Here is an 18,297-nt window from a genome sequence, read left to right as displayed (position 1 = left end):
ACCCACAGCACTGCTCCACCTACTGGACGAGGAGTGCAAGTGAGTGACGGAAAGAGCTTCAAGGTTCTGCACCGAACAGACATGTCAACTGTACATGACGAAGGGGGGAAAGAAAACCTTGTGCATGTCCTGGTTCATGTCAGTTACATTTCGAAACCTGAGATGACATTTGGTTCACTGTTTAGAAAAGAAGCTGTCACTTCTGCACCCCCTTTATTTATTTATTTATTTTATTGTTTCACGATCAAGGGAAATCTCATAAAATACCTTTAAAAAGAACTCGCTGGGTTTCATAGTTCAAGTCTCATGGCACATTCTTCGTCTTCCTGTAGCTGTTGCTTTTCTGTTTCAATTTTGGCAGCAGTTCGCGTTCCCCTCAAGGCTAAAGGAGCACGGCATGTTGATCGTATTCCTGCGTTTCATTCCCTTTCATTCTTTCTCCACTTGTTTCTGTCTTTCTCTCCTGACCTTCAGTCTCCTTTCTTGATGAGCATTACCAGTTAATAATAATCACCGATATAACACTCCGCTCAGCCAGGTTCCTATAAAACTCCAGGCTTCCAGGCTTGGAGCTTATTTAATGTATTCTCTGGCCTTGTTGTTTTTCTGCAGTTTTGCTCCATATCTTTCCAGTTAAAAATGTGTTTGGATTTAAAAGGTTAAACTGAGGCTTAGCTTTGCTTTGGATCTGTTGATCACGTTCAAAGTTTTTTTTTCCAGAACTTCCGCAGTTCCCTATGGATCCTGCCCTTGAACTATAAATGATTTAACTATAAAATGTGCAGTGCGGCACCGCTACCCTCGTCAATTCAGGTTTTTGGAAATAAAACTACGAATAATTCGTTCATTGTTAGCGATATCAGGATAGCAATTCATTCCACAATATAAAACCTACCTGCTTTTCCAAAAAAAATCATTGACAATGCAGCTTCATTTCTGCCCAAGTTTGACTCTTTTTTTTGACAATTCTGTTCATTTCTGTTCATTTCTGTTCACTGTGGAATGATTAGTTGCACGGTGTTGATTAATATTCCTCAAAAGAAGCTCTGACTGTGAGGCAAATTTAGGTTTAACTGATGCACATAATCCCAGACTGGTACTTTTCAATCTCAGTACTCAGTGCTGCCTCATGTGTATGCAGTTTGTTATCATCCAATTAATATTGTTGTTGTTGTTGTTATTATTATTATTATTATTATTATTATTATTATTATTATTTAAAATCAGTGCTCACACGAAAGACATAGTTTGACTTAAAAGCTAAAATTCTGTTTCTTTTCCATCACAGCTTTCCGCAGGCCACCAACCAGACGTTGTTGGACAAGTTCAAGCGGCAACACGAGGGAAACAGCTACATCGAGTTTCCTGCCGTCATGGAGCCGGCCTTCATCATCAGACACTACGCTGGGAAGGTCAAGTATGGCGTGAAGGTGAGAGCTACTACGCTCAATAACACCAGAGGCTTTGCTGTCGTGTTCAGAATTCTCACACATTACAAGCATGATTTAAAGAGAGGTTTTATCACTGCCCAGTAAAAATTGTAGCTGCCATTGGCAGAATGGGTCCTAAAGGCCTTCCCCTACCATGTTGTCATGAGCTGCAAATCAAATCCAACTCTAGTCTTACGTTCAAAACTATTTACTAATGTAAAAATCCAGAAGACTGATATTAGTTTTGGAGAGCAGAAATTCGAGAGATTTTTTCAGAACCCACTAGAACTCTTGTTTGTTTAGTCAACACTACCCCTAATATTTGAGTTTGTATCGCACCACACGTACGTACAGCGTTCGTTTCTGAGGATGTCCACAAGTGGTGTTCCACTCGACCTCAGGATAGGAGCTCAGCCACCTGACTTACTCACATCAAAGCAAATAGCAAACGTAGCTTTCTGGACTAACCAACTTTAATTACCATCGTTCATTCACCTGAAAGAAAAGACGTATATAAGATGCACATCGACATACTTTCATACATGATGTGCTTAAGGAAATAATTATTAGAATTTCAAAGAGCATGTACAGCATGTCGTAACTCTTCATAATGCTCAGAGGAGCTCAGAACAGAAAAATAATCCCAGACGTGTAACAAGATCACAAGCTCACGTTTTTACCAAGATCTTACCATAAGGTGGAAGTAATAAGCACTGCTGGAAAACATTACATCATTGCAATAGAGTGTACGTTAGCGTTTCTGTAAGCAATTTTGTCGTCTAATGCTGTTGGAGTCTATGGGAATTCATTTTTGTGCTTACTCACAAACGAGCAGCCGTGTCGGGATTGGGAGAAAGCTGTAGTCATTTTTCTTTAACCAGAAGAGAACTGGCTCGTCCTGGTACGCGGAGTTTAATCACACCGCTGGAACGTGTCTTATTAATTAAATCACTATTTGGTCTAGATGCACACACGCAGACATTCCGCACTATAATAACTGTAATCATTAACAGTGACTTGTTTTAACATCGAGAGCGTTCACGTCTGTTTTTGTTTAGTCTGTTGTATTGTGAATAAGAAACATCATTAAAATGAAATGGATCTCAGTAGAGAGATTAGAGAAAATCGTCCGTGCTGGTGGGACGTTTGCTCTGAACAGCACGATGAATTCGGTTCTCGTAATGCAATGGATCGGGTTCCGTGTCATCTCAGTTGAATCGCGTTATTAGATTCACGTGAGCAGCGTTATCTAGTTTTATTTTTGTTGCTCCGTACAAATTTTTTTCCTATTTTCAAAATCTTCACAGAGAAGAACTCTTAACATGTTTGGGGTTTTTTGATCTAGTCTTATGTTTTCTGTTTCATATTTCCAGAGAGCAGTTATTTGCCATATGTTATGTGTATTCTCAGTTCTCGTTGGTCAAAAGGTGAATGTGGCAGTAGTTTCTAAGGGACTTTTGTATGTCAGACACCGGTTTATTTTATGTGGTTTCTCAGCAGTATGATCAATTGCATTTATTTGATTTATTCATTTATTTCATTTTTTTTTTGACCAAATAAGAAAAATAAAATATATTTAAAAAAAATTTTTATTTTTTATAACAGCACTTTGCATCCATGTTTTATGTCTGTTCGTGCAAACAGTACGAGACACTGCAGGCAGACAATACAGAACACTACAGGACAAAAAAAACGCAAGCAGAGCAGCGTGCATTCTATATGTTGTACAGAACATATAGTATTGGAAAAAGTATTGGGTCATAAACACTGTGCACAGGAGGGTTCTTGCAAACATTTCTACACTTTATTTATAGCAGCAGTTGGACGAGGTATCGAAATGTGGTGTGCAAAACTGCAAATGAATGAACTAGCAAAACAGCTTTCTCTCTTCCTCCACATTCAGGACTTCAGGGAGAAGAACACGGACCACATGCGACCAGACATCGTGGCCCTGCTGAAAAGCAGCAGAAACGCCTTCATCGGTGGCCTGATCGGCATCGACCCAGTAGCCACGTTCCGCTGGGCCGTGCTGCGTGCTTACTGCAGAGCCGTGGTGGCCTTCAGGGAGGCGGGGAGGAGACACATCGATAAGAAGAGCGGTGAGTTTTTATTAGTTTCCAAGGACATGTTGTGAGCAGCTACAAACAGCAGATATATGATCCTACTCTTTTAAGTCATTTAGAATAGTCACACAGTACAGAGAGTGAGTGACACCTTTTCTGTCCAAAATCAGTGGTGTGTAGAAGAGCAGGAGTAATGATTTATTTGTTTATTTGAAATGTCTGAGCAAAACAGCAAAAGCAACAAACAAAACTGTCTTTTGTAGTAGAACATGTGGCTCTCAGCAATTTTCAGCGGGTCAGTTAAAAAAACCCACCACAACAGCTATAACATTTTCCTGCCATCATGAATTAGGCATCCATTTTGACAGCAGAGTCACTGAGTGTCGGTCAGATTCACACGAATAAAATGAAGATGAGGAACGCTGATAGTTAAACGTCGTCTTGGATCGGTGTATAATGACTCTATTCATGTATTACACAAGTGTCTCTTGCCTTTATGCTTGTTTTTTGTTCTCTGAATTGTTTCATTGAAGTTTTCAGGATTTGCAATTCTCTGTAGGAAGAAACATTAGTGCAGATGTTCAGTGCTTTGTAACGGTCAGTAACGTAATCGTGTGCCACACGGGAGAGTCTACAGAGCAGAGCCTTGCACTTTCTCTATGACAAGCTGTATTTCTTTAGTATTAACTTTAAGAGTAAAAGAAATCTGGTGAGAGAACAGCCATTTATAGCTGCTATTTTTATTTATTTATTTTATTTATTTAGTTTTTTTATATAAAAAATTGTATATCAGTTGTTTCTTTATCAGTTTCTTTTTCGATTTTTATATATATTTTTTTTTACTAAAAATTCATCTTTGTTTGTGTTTAAGTTTGGATATTAATAATTGCACATAAAAGCCCTCAGTACGTCAGCTATGATGATGTCTGTGGCACAGATTCTTTGGTGTGTGTGTGTGGGTGTGTGTTTAAGCCAACTCAGCTTCTGCATTTGCTTAGTGGTCCTGCATAGCATCTTTAACATTTTTCTTCTATTTTTTAGACCTTCTTTAGCATTTTCTCCCTTTTACTATGCTGCAAGTACAAGCTTACGGCTCGGTCAGCTTTGGTCCTGTTACTCAACCGAGATATCTTTCATATTTAGTTGAGTGCTTGAGGTAAGAGAGGCCTTTAGTTTAGGCCTGCAGCGTTTAGTTCTAATGAGTAATGCTTCTCACCCCAGTGCTGCCTCTTTAGATGCCCCAATTATACTCAACCTTTTCACCTTAGACTATATATACACACAACTCCTCCACCATCACTGCTTCATGAATGAGCTGTGTGTTTCTCCAAAGATAAACGGTCCAATATTACTCTTCAATGGATTTATTTTAAGGAAACTTCTCTCAAAGACAGAGGAAAGAGAGAGAATTAAAGGTGACGACATTCTCAATGAAATAGCGGCTAGGTTACGAGGATGCTTAGGAAAGAAGACGGTGAGTGCACCAGTGAGAAGACATTTAATGCCTGAATGCTTAGGTATATGGAGTTTATGTGCCTCTCTCTCTCTCTCTCTCTCTCTCTCTTTCTCTCTCTCTCTCTATTTGAAGCTTTGCAGATGATTCTCTAGTGAATTGCACATCAAATTTCTCCCTGTTTAATCTGTCTCTTCTGTATCTCTCCACCTCTCCCTCTCTCTCTCACTCTCTCCCTCTCTCTCTGTTTTTGTGCTTCTCAAGGGCATGATGCTGTCGCTCCATGTGCAGTTTTGAAAAGTGTGGATAGTTTTAGCTTTCTGCATCACCCTGTGCATCAGAGAAGCTTAGAGATCCTGCAGAGGTGCAAGGAGGAGAAGTACAGTAAGGCTGTCTTTCCACTATTCCATCTCCTCACTCCATGCACCCGGGGGCCGAGGCGTTTAAGGGGCACCAGCTAAAACTAGGCCAAAGATGTCAAATTCTAAAGGCCATTTTGAAAGTACTGAAATAAGACAACACAAAAGGACGTTTCATCACTCAAATTTATTTATTCACTCCGATAAAGGTTGAGTAGTGTTAGTATGTCAAGGAAGAAGCATATATATATATATATATATGTATGTGTGTATATATATATATATATTCTCTTTCATTCAGGGATCATTTTCTGATGTGAGTCAAACAGCTAACGCCTGTCCGTTAAGGTTCTCATCCAGCTGTGTCCCTTCGTGTCTAAGCCCTTTGGTCCTGCACCTGTCTTTGTGTCAGTGCGCATTCCTGCATGATGTCAGATGATGCATCTGTGCCAGCATTTGTCTCTCTTACTAACAGCCATCTGTGTGTGTGCATGCCTGGGTGTGTGTGTGTGTGCTCGGGTGCCAGCGTTGGTTCAGCACAGCAGGCAAACTACTCCAATGGCACATCGCTAACCTCTGCAGCCCCAAGTACAAGCTCATCTCCTGCTTCGTGCCCGATGGGCTCGGAGTAGACCTGCTCTCATACTTGCCACCGTTTCAGTCACATCTTTAATGCATGTTTTTTTTTTTTTTTTTTATTTATTAAAACCATTCTATATATAACTGGTATATGGTTTATGGCTTTTTCTTTTTTCATGTCCCAAATATATAGATTTAATTAAATGGTGTACCACAGTGCTGTTACATCCTCGATTCTGATTGGTCAGAAGGTGTCCATTCATTTTCTGTTACCGCAGCTACAAATCACAGGTCCATATTAACGTTCTCATTCTACTAACTTATCATTTCTATAGTAACAGCTCATTCAGGGACTCCTTAAGAACCGGCCACATAACATAAGTTTAATGATAAATATATTTACAAAATGTTTTACGTAACAGTGGATTTGCTTGCTCCCAAGTTCGTCCTGAGATCACAGGGATTTTTTATGTTTGTTTTTGTTTTTGTTTTTTTTTTAATTATTATTTTTTCCTCCATGTCAATCACAATGGATTCACATGTTAGCCTAACTGTCGTGTGGTGATGAGAGAGGAGTCTGGTGGAGGGAATCGGTACAAAACCAAATAAATGCAAAGATTGGGGGTGTATAAAAAATGTGACATTTATTTATTTGTTTGTTTGTTTGATTGTTTTCTCTAGTACCAGCTTTGTAACAGTCCGAAGTAAAGCTTTACTTTTTTGACATGGGAAAGGAGTTTTTAGTTTCTCAGCAACAAGCTACATTTTTCTGTGTTATTACCTTCTAGAGAAAGAGAGATTGGGTAACTGATCACAGCTGTGGAACTCAGCATTTGACTGTAAATGTTCTTTAAGTGCTGTACCATAAGAGGCATAAAGCACTTCAGGAGCTGCTATAGAAAAGTCATTTCTGGGTAATTTCTGGGCAATAACTGTAACCCTGCTCTATGTCAGGCTGCATTACACCACGCTTTCTCTTTTTCTTGTTGATTATTTTCCTATTAAAAACACCTTGAGAGTGCTTCAGTCCTTCTAGATATGACGCATCAGTTGGTATGTAATCCTTTTACAGGTGCAGTTTTTATGCAAAATATTTTTCAATACATTTGTTTATTGTGTGTGTATGTATATGTATGTATGTATATATATATATATATATATATATATATATATATATATATATATATATATATATATATATGTATATATGTATGTATGTATATGTGTGTGTGTATGTATATATATACATTTTATTTATTCTCCCCACTTGTTACACCAGACACGGATCTGCGTGAATCTCTCTTCCGCTAGTCTTCAAGGCATTTTGTAAAATTCTCTCATCAGCACAAAGGCATTCATTTCCAATCCACTCATTCATTATGTTTAATTCATAATCGCAGACATGAAGCCGATACTCGCACTCATCTGCCTTGTGTGTTTGTGCGTCAGTTCAGTGAGAGAAACGCTCAGCATGTGTAAGAGTTGGGCTGTGTGTTTTTGTCTCAGGTGTGAACAGGAGAACTCCTCGCACGCCGCTCTCAGACCTGCAGGGCAGCAACAACGAGCGTTCTAACCGGTAAGAACTTAACTATTCAAGATAATATTTTTGCATGATGTACTGAGCAGGTGAGTAGAAGGTTGGTTAAAAAACTGCCAGGCGTTCAGTGTTAGAAAATCTATATTTACTCCTAACGTAAAAGCAGTTTTTGAGAAGCAGTTTTTAAGAATTATTAACACACTTCAACCAGATATTAAATAATGAAGATAAATAAAAATTAACCTTAAGTGTAAATATTTTCCACTAAAAAAAACTGGAGCAAATGGAATTTATTTATTCATTTTTGTTTTGTTTATTTATTTATTTATTTATTTATTTATTTATTTATTTAAGAATATCTCTCACAGGATTTTTTTTTTGTTTTTTGTAGAATATAGAATATTTTGTTCTCCTTCACCTTTCTGTGTATCTGAGCATACAGTACAAACGTTCTTCCTTGCTCAGATACGTAATAGTCTGTAAAAATATAATATGAAGTAACCCTATGATGCTGGTCCTAGCTGACACCCTGTATTATATATGTGTGAGATACATTTTCCATTTAAATGACCATCACCTAATGTGGAACAATGTGGAGAGCTTGTAAACAATTAAAGGAAATACAACAGAATATAATTAGATTAATATAATAAAATAATACTAAAGGGAAAGGTCAAAAATGACTCAGAAAAGTGGATAAGATCTTTTCTAGCCTTTGAGGAGGACATTGCAAGCATGAGCGACCTCAGAGATGCCTCCTCCGCTTCATACATCCTAAACAACTCCATGGTATTGGGATTAGCTCCCGTGTCCTCAGCCAGTGGCGCACAACAGCTCCTTTGTTTTCTCTCAATGTGATTTGCAAGCGCACACACTGGCTAGGTTACAAAGTGAGCACTAAACTCCACGCAGCTGCTTCCTGTGGTGTTAAAGCACAGCTCCGCATTCGCTCGGAGGACCAGAAGTGAGAGGATACACACTCTCCACCGAATCATCCCCCACCACCACCACCTACTGTCCACAGCAGATCGTCTGAATTCCTACCAGCCTCACACTGACTCTGACTTTACAGCAGGATTCGCTCTCGCACAGGCCCCACACACCATCTGCTTCTGATAAACAGCAGCGAAGGAGTCCAGGTTCACGGGGCCTGAAACTATTAAGACGGTTTAAGTTTTTTTGCTCACAATATAAAGATGTTTGTCTTACTTTTAAGCACTGGATTGAATGATTGAACTGGAACGACAGGCAGCTAGAAAGAAAACCGGATTGTTTAAGAGCCTGAGCGCATACACCATTCTTTTTGTGGTATCATCATGCATGAATTTTAAACCAAAGAAGCGCTGTTAGTTTGTGGAGATTTTTCTTGTAGACATTGACAGGAGTGGTCTGTCTTTTCAAGTTTTTACAGATCCAGACTGCAAGCTAATTTATTTATTCAAGGAAGTTTGCTTCATATCAATTTATGGAAGTTGTATTATTTACAGTCCCTGTGTGCATCATGTCTATGTACGCCAGACGTTTAAATCAACAAGAGGCACTGGACTGGTTATTATTGCTGTCATAATGCATCTTGGCCTGGACCTTTGGGCTCTGACTTATTCTGACTTACATCCTGGATGTAACTCCACAGAAAGCACAGAGAGTTCCCCAGAATCTAGACTCCAGCTTTGTTCAATATTAAGAAAACCGTTTACAGTCTTTCAGGCCAAAGTGAACTTTGGAAGTTTGAATTCCACTAGTAACAAATTGTTCCTGCCAGTTGTTTTTATTAGTAATAAATCATCCTATTTGTTCGTTGTGAATTGGCCTAATGCATAATCGTACTCCGATTTAGTGCTAAGATCTTTAATAGAAAAGATCTTGTGAGTCAAATGTGTCCGATACATTACCCTAAAAATGTTAAGAATGCTCCGACAGCCTTCATTGTGTTTTGCAAAAATAATCACTAACCCCAAAACATTCCCACCTTCAGTGGAATTTTGTGCTTGTTCCTCACGACTTGCTCTTACCGTGCGTGGAACTGAACTATCGTTCACGGGCCTTTGCTGTCTCTGTGTGCGGTAGATCCACTGGAGCAGGTTTAATTCACACACACAGCTGCAGAATAAACCTCTCGGCAGCCACAGCCCTCTTTCTGTCCCTGGCGATGGACGTGCTGTAGCTTTTCTTTCCCTGGACACTACAAACACTTGCAATGGACGGTCTTTCTTTCTTTCTTTCTTTCTTTCTTTCTTTTTTTTTTGTTTAGCCCGTGCCTAAGTGGTTTGTGTTAAATGGTTTTCACTGGGATTAGGGTTAACCGTCCCGACCTCTTAAAAGCTAAATGCGCTTCTGTTTGTTCAGCCCGGGGAAGCAGGAGCAGCTTTACCTCGCAGTGCCAGCGCTCTAACAGGGATTTGACTTGTAGTAGAGTGCTAGCAGTCGGTCCATACCGATAATCCAGGTGTCCTTTAATGTCATTTTTGCAAAGCTGTGGAAAGACAGTAATTCAAAAGGCTCTCAAAGAGAAAAATATTAGCCATTTTTATAGTCCTACGTTCTTAGCGTGCATGAAATCAAAATATACACACAGCTCCAGATACGGTCAGTGCATTTTTTTTATTTTTTTTTCCCCTGACATTTGAAGAGAACCCAACTGGACCACTTAACACATCAAGGTGACTCTACTTTAAATTAGTTCAGGTTGTCCGTCGCTGTAGAGACAAACTGTATCGTGGGCCTGTGCTCCATGATGGCACAAACACACTCAGAGACACACTGCATGGTGGAGTGTTTTATCTGTGTTAGAATGTAATCAGGATGGTGTTGTGTCTAAGGTCAGGACCCACTTTTACTCCTCTGTTCTTTCTGATCTCAACAGTGTTAGGCAAAGAAACTACAGTTTTGGTGGTGGGATCATGGTTTGAACTCTTGTCACCTTACAGTTTCACAGTTAATGTCATGTCTGTGTGGTGGTTTGCTTGTTCTCCCCATGACCATGTGGGTCTCCTCTGGGTTACTCAGTTTCCTTACTCTTCCCAAAAGCATGTGCTTGGTGACTTCCTGACCAGTGTTCCCATCCATGGTGACACTGAGCAGTGCTTCCTGAAGATGAATGAAAGAATTACGGGATAGATAAAGTACATCTTAATTGGTTTGTGTTGCCCTGGATAGCTCCATAAGCTGCACAAATGCCAGAAGAACACCGAACAGCTGCAGTCTAAATTTTCAGCAAAAGTACTACATGTTTCATTACTGATACTTCTGGGCTTAAGTCATACACATGGAGCCCATATGCATGCAGATTTGGAACGAAGTGTTAGTCTTTTGAGAATGTGTGTGTGCACACGTGTGTTCATGCTTCCCGTTAGGGACGGAAGGAGCGGACGCTCAGGGAGACAAAGTCGACTGTCTACCGGCAGCTCAATCACTGATGAAGAGGGGATCTTCATCAACTCTACCAGCAGCAAGCTTCTAGAGAGAGCTCATGGCATTCTGATGTAAGGCTTCACATTCATCACATTCCTTGAGACAGAAAAGTGCTGTGTGGTAACAAATTTGAGCCCAACACCAAACTTTATAAACAAAACTTATTTTGAGTGACTCTACAGTGTTAAGTCTGGTCTACAGTCAGTCTTAACCTTTTTTTTTCCCCGTATACAGGCGGAACAAAAACTACAAAATGAAACCCAGTCTTCCGAAGGTGAACATAACAGAAGTACTGACTCATCCTTTAATTCTAGTTTTGAGAATATCCTGTTCATGTTAATGCTGGTGTTGGTTTTTGTGTTGTGCACTTCAGCACCTGCTGGATGTGAAGTCCCTGAAGTACCTGAGCAACCTGACGCTGCATGATCGCATCACCAAGTCCCTGCTGCACCTCCACAAGAAAAAGAAACCACCGAGTATTAGTGCCCAGTTTCAGGTTAGTGTGGTTCTCTTGCACTCTCTCGCGCTCACGCTCTCTCTCACTCTCACTCTCTCTCTCTCTCTCTCTCTCTCTCTCTCTCTCTCTCTCTCTCTCTCTCTCTCTCTCTCTCTCTCTCCACCCACCTTGTTATTCTCGGCCCTGTGCTCAGCTGACCACGGTTGTCCTCGCCCATATTTATGAGCTTCAACAAAAATAATTACATCATGTCTTTTTTTTTTTTTTTTTTTCCCCCATTCAATAATTTTTTTTCGGACTGTGTTTATTTTATTTTATTTATTTATTTATTTTTACAACATTTAGTTTAGTTTTCATCTCCTTTGTCTAATGGCTACACAGTAAAACCCCATTCAGCATCTAAATCACATTCATATCTGTGTAGTGTTTAGGAATACATGGGATTCTGATTTCTTGTTCTGATGATTCTCAGCAAGAACGCACCGGAGAGACGTAAACACCCTTTTCTGTGTGTAGTCACGCAGCCTTTGGCAACAGGCCTGCACAAATGTGTGGATGACCTCACTTCCCACATCCTGTTGTGGGGCTGATTACTCTCTATTTGGAAGGAGAGAAAGTGAATTCCAGACCACCAAAATAGATTCTTTTCCTTCCTTCCTCCCTTTAGTAAAGACACACACACACACACACACACACACACACACACACGGGTGAGGTGGGGACTGGCTGTGAATGATGATGTCCCAGTTACTTTGTCCTCCGAGATGAACTCTGTCTCAACTCACAGGAAGTAAATCACACCAGCCCATGCTGATTGGTCCCTCTACACCACCCTAGTGTTACTTTACAATAAATCATATGCGCACGTTATAAAACCATCAGCAGGGTCTCTCATAATATAAAACCATCAGCAGGGTCTCTCATAATATAAAACCATCAGCAGGGCTGAAAATATGTTACACGTGAGATACTCACACTTTAAATGAAGCCTGTCGCAAGGTTCAACAAAATGATGTTTCATGTTCACTCTCTGTCTCTCTCTCTCTCTCTCTCTCTCTCTCTCTCTCTCTCTCTCTCTCTCTCTCTCTCTCTCTCTCTCTCTCTCTCCTTCTCTCACTCTCACTCCCTCTCTCTCCTTCTCTCACTCTCACTCACTCTCTCTCCGTCTCACTCACTCTCTCTTTCTTTCTCTCCCTCTCTCTCTCTTTCTCTCTCTCTTTCTCTCTCTCTCTCTTACTCTCGCTCTCTCTCTCCTTTCCTCACTCTGTCTCTCTCCTTCCCTCTCTCTCCCTCTCTCTCCTTCCCTCTCTCTCCTTCTCTCTCTCTCTCCTTCCCTCACTCTCTCTCTCTCCTTCCCTCACACTCTCTCCCTCTCTCTCCTTCCCTCTCTCTCTCTCTCTCTCTCTCTCTCTCTCTCTCTCTCTCTCTCTCTCTCTCTCTCTCTCTCTCTCTCTCTCTCTCTCCTTCCCTCACTCTCTCTCTCTCCTTCCCTCACTCTCTCTCTCTGTCTCTGTTTCTCTCTCCTTCCCTCACACTCTCTCTCTCTCTCTCTCTCTCTCTCTCTAGGCATCTCTTAATAAGCTGATGGAGACTCTTAGCCAGTCCGAGCCCTACTTTGTGAAGTGCATCCGGTCGAATGCAGAGAAGGTATATTTACACACCACCATCTCTACCACTACATGTAATAAAAACAAGTAGGTGTTTTATTTTCTTTCTTTCTCTTCCTATAAGCTGCCATTGAGATTTAACGACACTCTGGTGCTAAGGCAGCTTCGCTACACAGGCATGCTGGAGACTGTCAGAATCAAACAATCAGGATACAGCATCAAATATACCTTTCAGGTATTTACACACAACCACATTCAGAGTCCATAAACATTCTCAGATCCACCTCTAGAAGTTGGATTGGACTTTTCTTCCATTGTTGAGGGGTGTATAAGGTTTAGATCATTTCCTGTGTTCGGTCATAAGCATGGCATCCGAGGCTGAAATCATGAAATCACTGTTTCCAGTTTGTCGTCTTCTGTGCCTAGGTGTGGTCAGTGAGCATGAGTTATTATTATTGTTGGCATTGTTTTATGTCGCATACCAGGAGGTCAGAAATGTCATTGATATAATGTTTGTTTTTTAGGGTTATTTTCAATATAATAGAACTAACGTGAAATAAGTCATATATAAAGTATGTCAGTTTTTAGTATTTATGTTGAGAGACATTGTGCATCATACATTCTTTATTACATGGACAGCCATCGTGGCGCAGTGGTTAGAACCGTGAGCTTGTGATCAGAAGAATAAATTCCAGTTTGCCCCAATTGCCAAATACATCGTCTTTAGTCCCCCCTGGTGGCAGCTGCAGGCAGTGACATATTGTTCATGCCTCTGTGAACTAAAGCCAGGGCAGGTGTAGCTGAGATACCTACAACTGAATGCACTGGAACTAATATATGACTAATAAGTACTACTCAACTGAAATGAATTAAAGACCTCCCTGTTCTTGGCTGACAGTTATGCTGTAGCTCATCTGCCTCAAGCGTAAACATTTTTATTATCTACAACATTTGTAAAGTGGTTATTTGAGTTACTCTACAGTATTTCAGAAACAGCTGATCTCCTGGGATTTTCACACACATCCATGCCAAGGTCAAAGTCACTGAGATCACATTCTGATTCTGATCTGAACATGAACCAGTGCTCTTTATGTATCTGTATGATTTAATTGTCTGGAGCAGGTGTGCATGTGTTCCTATTAAAGTGGCTGGTGAGTGTATATTTAAATGAATTGTTCTGCCACATGCTGTTAATTTGTTGTCATTTCAGATGAAGGTTTTTACTAATATAGTTGGCATTTTGGATAAAGTATTTCGCTTCTAGAAAGTCCCGCATCCGTGTGCCCACATGAGTCCTTAATAACCGATTTAAACTGTTTTCATCTGTGGTAAATCCCCTGGCACAGGAGTGATGTGCAGCCTTTATTGCTGAATGTCTGGACAGTGTGCTCACCTTGGCAGTCTGACCTCCTCCACAGCCTCGCTATTGTTCGTTATGAATGTGGCTCACAATAATTACATACACAGAGCATCTGTTTCCCGTGCTGCCCACCCCTATGGCCTACAGAGAGGCAGGCTTGTGTTCCTTCAGCAATAATGTTTTTCTAATCATTTTAACTGCTTTGAATATGTCTAATATTCACTGCGGGGGAACAGCTGTATGACACAATGACTTATAAGTAGATAATACATCACATCAGGTTAATTTCCTCGTATGATCCATCAGGACTTTGTACGGCACTTTCGTGTGATGCTACCCGAGGACCTACCGGCCGTACAGGAGGACATCAGGAACTACTTCTGCCAGGTGGACCTCGCTCAAGATGGCTTTCAAGTGGGCCACACAATGGTATGAATCCACCTTTAAACATTTAATGGATCTGTTATCGTAGTGGAATTTAATTTAAGTGACTCAGGCCTCCAAATTACAACAATCCCTAACTGTAGTATCACACACACAACCAACTTTTATTAGTCACATTCCTAGAGAATGTGTTGTATGCAATGTAAAGTCACTAACTGTGTGTGTGTGTTCAGGTGTTTATGCGCGAGGTGGCACGGCAGAGGCTGCAGGATCTGCTACATCAGGAGGTGCTGCGGAGGACAGTCAATCTACAGCGCCGTTTCCGAGCCGTGCGGGAGAGGAAGAGTTTTCTCAGGATGAAACATGCAGCCTGCCTCATACAGGTACTGCTCATATCTCTAAGAATAATAATAATAATAATAATGATAATAATAATAATAATAATAATAATAATAATAATAATAATAATCGACTTCCTTTTCAGCAATGGTTTCTTCAGCACTGTAGGCATGATTGTTTTCTATACTCTTCTACTCTATAAAACCACTCTTGTGTTTATTCAGAATTTGGGTTGACTGATTTTGTTGGCTCTGTGTCTGTGTAATACTGAAAAAATATTTTTGCTAGTTCTGTGCTGTTTCGCTTTTCAGTAGCTCAGTTCGTGCTCATTAGCTCATTTAAAAGAACATGTGGTGCAGCTTTGCTTGAAGGATCAAAAATAAATATGTTCAGTGCCGCAAAAGCTGGGAAAAGATCTATGGAAATGTAAATATTGTATTGGTAATGAAAACCATTTCAGACTGATGTTGTTATAATGTCAGTGCTTTGAGTAATCGAAACATTTCACTTTTATTTCTTTTAGACATTAATGCATTTAATTCAATTTCTTTTCTTTGCTGGAAGATTTATTTTAACACAAGCATGATCTACAGTATATATATTTTCTAATAATTCATAACTAGATGAAATGGTTTTACATCTGTTAGTCTTACACTTCAGTTATTAGTCTGTTTGCAGAGCCAGACTCAGAATGTAAATTTATTTTATTTTTATTTTTTTGACTGCTTGGTTTGGTTTAGTTTCACATTGCACAAAGTTAAGTGAACCAAAACCAACAACAAATAAATTGGCTAAGGGTTTGTAAGGCTGAAAATATCTTCCAAAAAAATCACCCATTAATGGTGAGCATGGAGTTGGTGCAATATATAATTTCCATGTAAGTAAATAAATAGCCTGAAATATTATTCATCGTTTTTTTTTTCCCCCCAAACATCCAGGACACGTTGCATTTCTACAGTTTGCCGCCCAACATTTTGGCTCAGTTTGCACATCAGAACCCACATCTACAGAAAAATGCTGCCGTAACCCAAAACACATGGCATATTTGATTCATATCCTGTAGTGGATTTAAAATGACTTCTCCCTGTAATTGAATTAATCTAGACGGTCACACCGAACTGGACTGAGAACACCTCACTCAGACTTTCCTGGAGCGCTTATTTTGATTTGGGTTCTCACACACTCTGTATCTTTATGCACAGGACTGGTGGAGGAGTTGTCAGGCCAGGCAAAGAGACGAGCAGCTGAAGTATGACAATAATGTCCAACAGGGAGCGGCAATCTGCATTCAGTCAGCTTGGAGAGGTTTCCAAGAGCACCGCAGATTCTTGCTATGTAAAGAAGCAGTACAGATTATCCAAAGGAACTGGAGACTCTGCTTGTATAGACGTGGTCAAGCTGCTGTCATGATCCAGGCTGCCTGGAGAAGCTACAAGGCCAGAAAGCTGTACATGCACCAACGTCACATCATTCTTTTCCAAGCAGCATGTCAAGGCTTTTTGGCAAGGCAGAGGTAAGCGACTTCCCTCACTACAGAGAGCTGCTTTGTTTAGACATATTGCTTAATAATACAGGGTCCTAAAAATATCAGTCCAATCCATGGCCTAAGCTGTTTCATGCCTAGGCCTTACTGGTAGTCAGCCAAGCAGAAATCTCTTGATTTACACAAACACTCCAGCACTAAGCAGGAACAGTTTGTGGGAGAAGTGTAAAGTTGTTTTGGTCCTGTTTCAGTTTGGTAAATATTTATTTTATTCATGTCGTTTTTCATAGAAGTAAGAGATCAAACCGTGTATATTTGTCAGCAGTTTTCAGCAGTCTAGGTTTCAAATATGTAGGTTCCAAGAACTGAGAGAGCAGAAGTTAAAGGACACCCAGCTGCTGAATGGACAAACAAGCCCATCTTCAGAAGAAGATAAACTAAAGATCATGGGTCTGGATGTGAGCGTGTGGGAGGACCGTTCTTATGAGGAGCGGGAGAGGAGCTCCCAGCGACACTGTGAGGTCAAGGCACCTCAGGAGGAGCTGCATCTGAAGAATAAACAGATCCAAGGAGAAGAGGCAGAAGCACAACTGCAGACTCCAGTGGTGATCAGAGAGAGCATACGGCCGTTTGACGACTCCAACCTGAAAACACGGGCCAAGAGAGAAAGCCGACGTATGCGAGAGTTGGAGCAGGCCAAGTTTAGCCTGGAGCTGCTTAAGGTGCGTACGACAGGAGGAACATCTCCTTCTGAGGACAGACGCTGGTCTGTGGAGTTTGCCAATGATGGTGCGCTCTCACCTCAAGGCACTCCAGATAGCCAAAGCTCTAAAGGAAGTTTTGAGCTGGTTAGTATGGATGACTATGATAAAGAAAAAGTGCAATGTGATGGGGCTGGGGACGTTAACTCTTCATTTTCAGCACCACCCCAGCATGAAGTGCCCCCCAGCAGCCCCAGGCTTACATTTCCTCTTGAACCTCTGTCACCTGGTGCTCTGTCTCACAGTCCCAAAGCTAAAGCAGACAATCTGCCTGCTTTGCCCAAACTGGAGAACTCTCTTCCTACATTCTTCATTCCTCCAGTAGATAACAGCTCTATATTTGCAAAGTCTAGTTTAGACTCGTCCACCTCACAAAATCAGAGTCCAGAAAAAACAGTAAAGGACAGGAGGGAATCTTCCCGCAGACCAGTAGTTGTTGTGATTAGCATGCAGAAGGAAACCATGTTTGATGCAGCAGATTTAAAGCTACCAGAAGTAAGAGACAGTTCTGCTCAGACTATTGAGCCACCCAGCCTGACACGGGGTGAAAATTCCACCCAGTCCATGCTGGAGAGGCTCGAAAAGCTCAACGAGGCCAAACAAGAGCGGCAGAAGCACCAGCAGCAGCAGAACGAGAAGGAGATGATGGAGCAGATCCGGCAGCAGAAGGAGATCCTGGAGAAACAACGCAAGCACTTTGCCCAGTTTGAGAGAGAGATGTTTGAGAAGCAGAGGGGTGAGGCCATGCAAAGGATTGAGCAAAGTAGGCAAGAAAGATCTGGAAAGGCCACAGAGAGAAGTTCTCCTAAAGCACAGCCAGAGCCCCATCTCATCTCCTCACTACAAACCCAAGAGAAACCGGGTACACAGTCCAGTACAAGAGGAAGACCAAATGACAAACAGAATGTGTCAGATGGATGGTCTCCAAAACTCACCTTAGAGTCTCAAGAAGGTGCTGACAAAGAAGCTCTTAAGAAACCATCTACCTCAAATGTCAACATTAACATGACTGAGCGACATGGAGAATTTTTTTTCTCCCCCAAAGACAAGTCTTCCTTCTCAAAGTAAGTGTTG

General features: G+C 40.9%; 1 protein-coding gene across 7 annotated transcripts in view; it reads left to right on the top strand.

Annotated features, from left to right (window-relative positions):
• The window catches only part of myo9aa (myosin IXAa), a 102,810-nt gene that overhangs the window by 72,788 nt on the left and 11,725 nt on the right, over positions 1 to 18,297 (top strand). For 6 of the 7 annotated variants that reach the window (XM_060886634.1, XM_060886662.1, XM_060886617.1 and 3 more), the window contains 14 exons: positions 1 to 39; positions 1,289 to 1,430; positions 3,334 to 3,529; positions 5,211 to 5,330; positions 7,391 to 7,460; positions 10,775 to 10,903; positions 11,067 to 11,106; positions 11,206 to 11,328; positions 12,856 to 12,936; positions 13,021 to 13,131; positions 14,563 to 14,685; positions 14,874 to 15,023; positions 16,182 to 16,492; positions 16,818 to 18,287. The exon at positions 1 to 39 is cut by the window's left edge and continues 83 nt beyond it. In XM_060886634.1, the coding sequence (XP_060742617.1) occupies positions 1 to 39; positions 1,289 to 1,430; positions 3,334 to 3,529; positions 5,211 to 5,330; positions 7,391 to 7,460; positions 10,775 to 10,903; positions 11,067 to 11,106; positions 11,206 to 11,328; positions 12,856 to 12,936; positions 13,021 to 13,131; positions 14,563 to 14,685; positions 14,874 to 15,023; positions 16,182 to 16,492; positions 16,818 to 18,287 (3,105 nt within the window). The remainder of the gene's footprint in view (positions 40 to 1,288; positions 1,431 to 3,333; positions 3,530 to 5,210; positions 5,331 to 7,390; positions 7,461 to 10,774; positions 10,904 to 11,066; positions 11,107 to 11,205; positions 11,329 to 12,855; positions 12,937 to 13,020; positions 13,132 to 14,562; positions 14,686 to 14,873; positions 15,024 to 16,181; positions 16,493 to 16,817; positions 18,288 to 18,297) is intronic. The other variant, XM_060886643.1, reaches the window with a different exon arrangement.

Source organism: Tachysurus vachellii, chromosome 1, assembly GCF_030014155.1.
Source record: "Tachysurus vachellii isolate PV-2020 chromosome 1, HZAU_Pvac_v1, whole genome shotgun sequence".
NCBI classification, from domain to species: Eukaryota; Metazoa; Chordata; class Actinopteri; order Siluriformes; family Bagridae; genus Tachysurus; species Tachysurus vachellii.
This window is presented reverse-complemented; position numbering and strand designations above follow the sequence as displayed.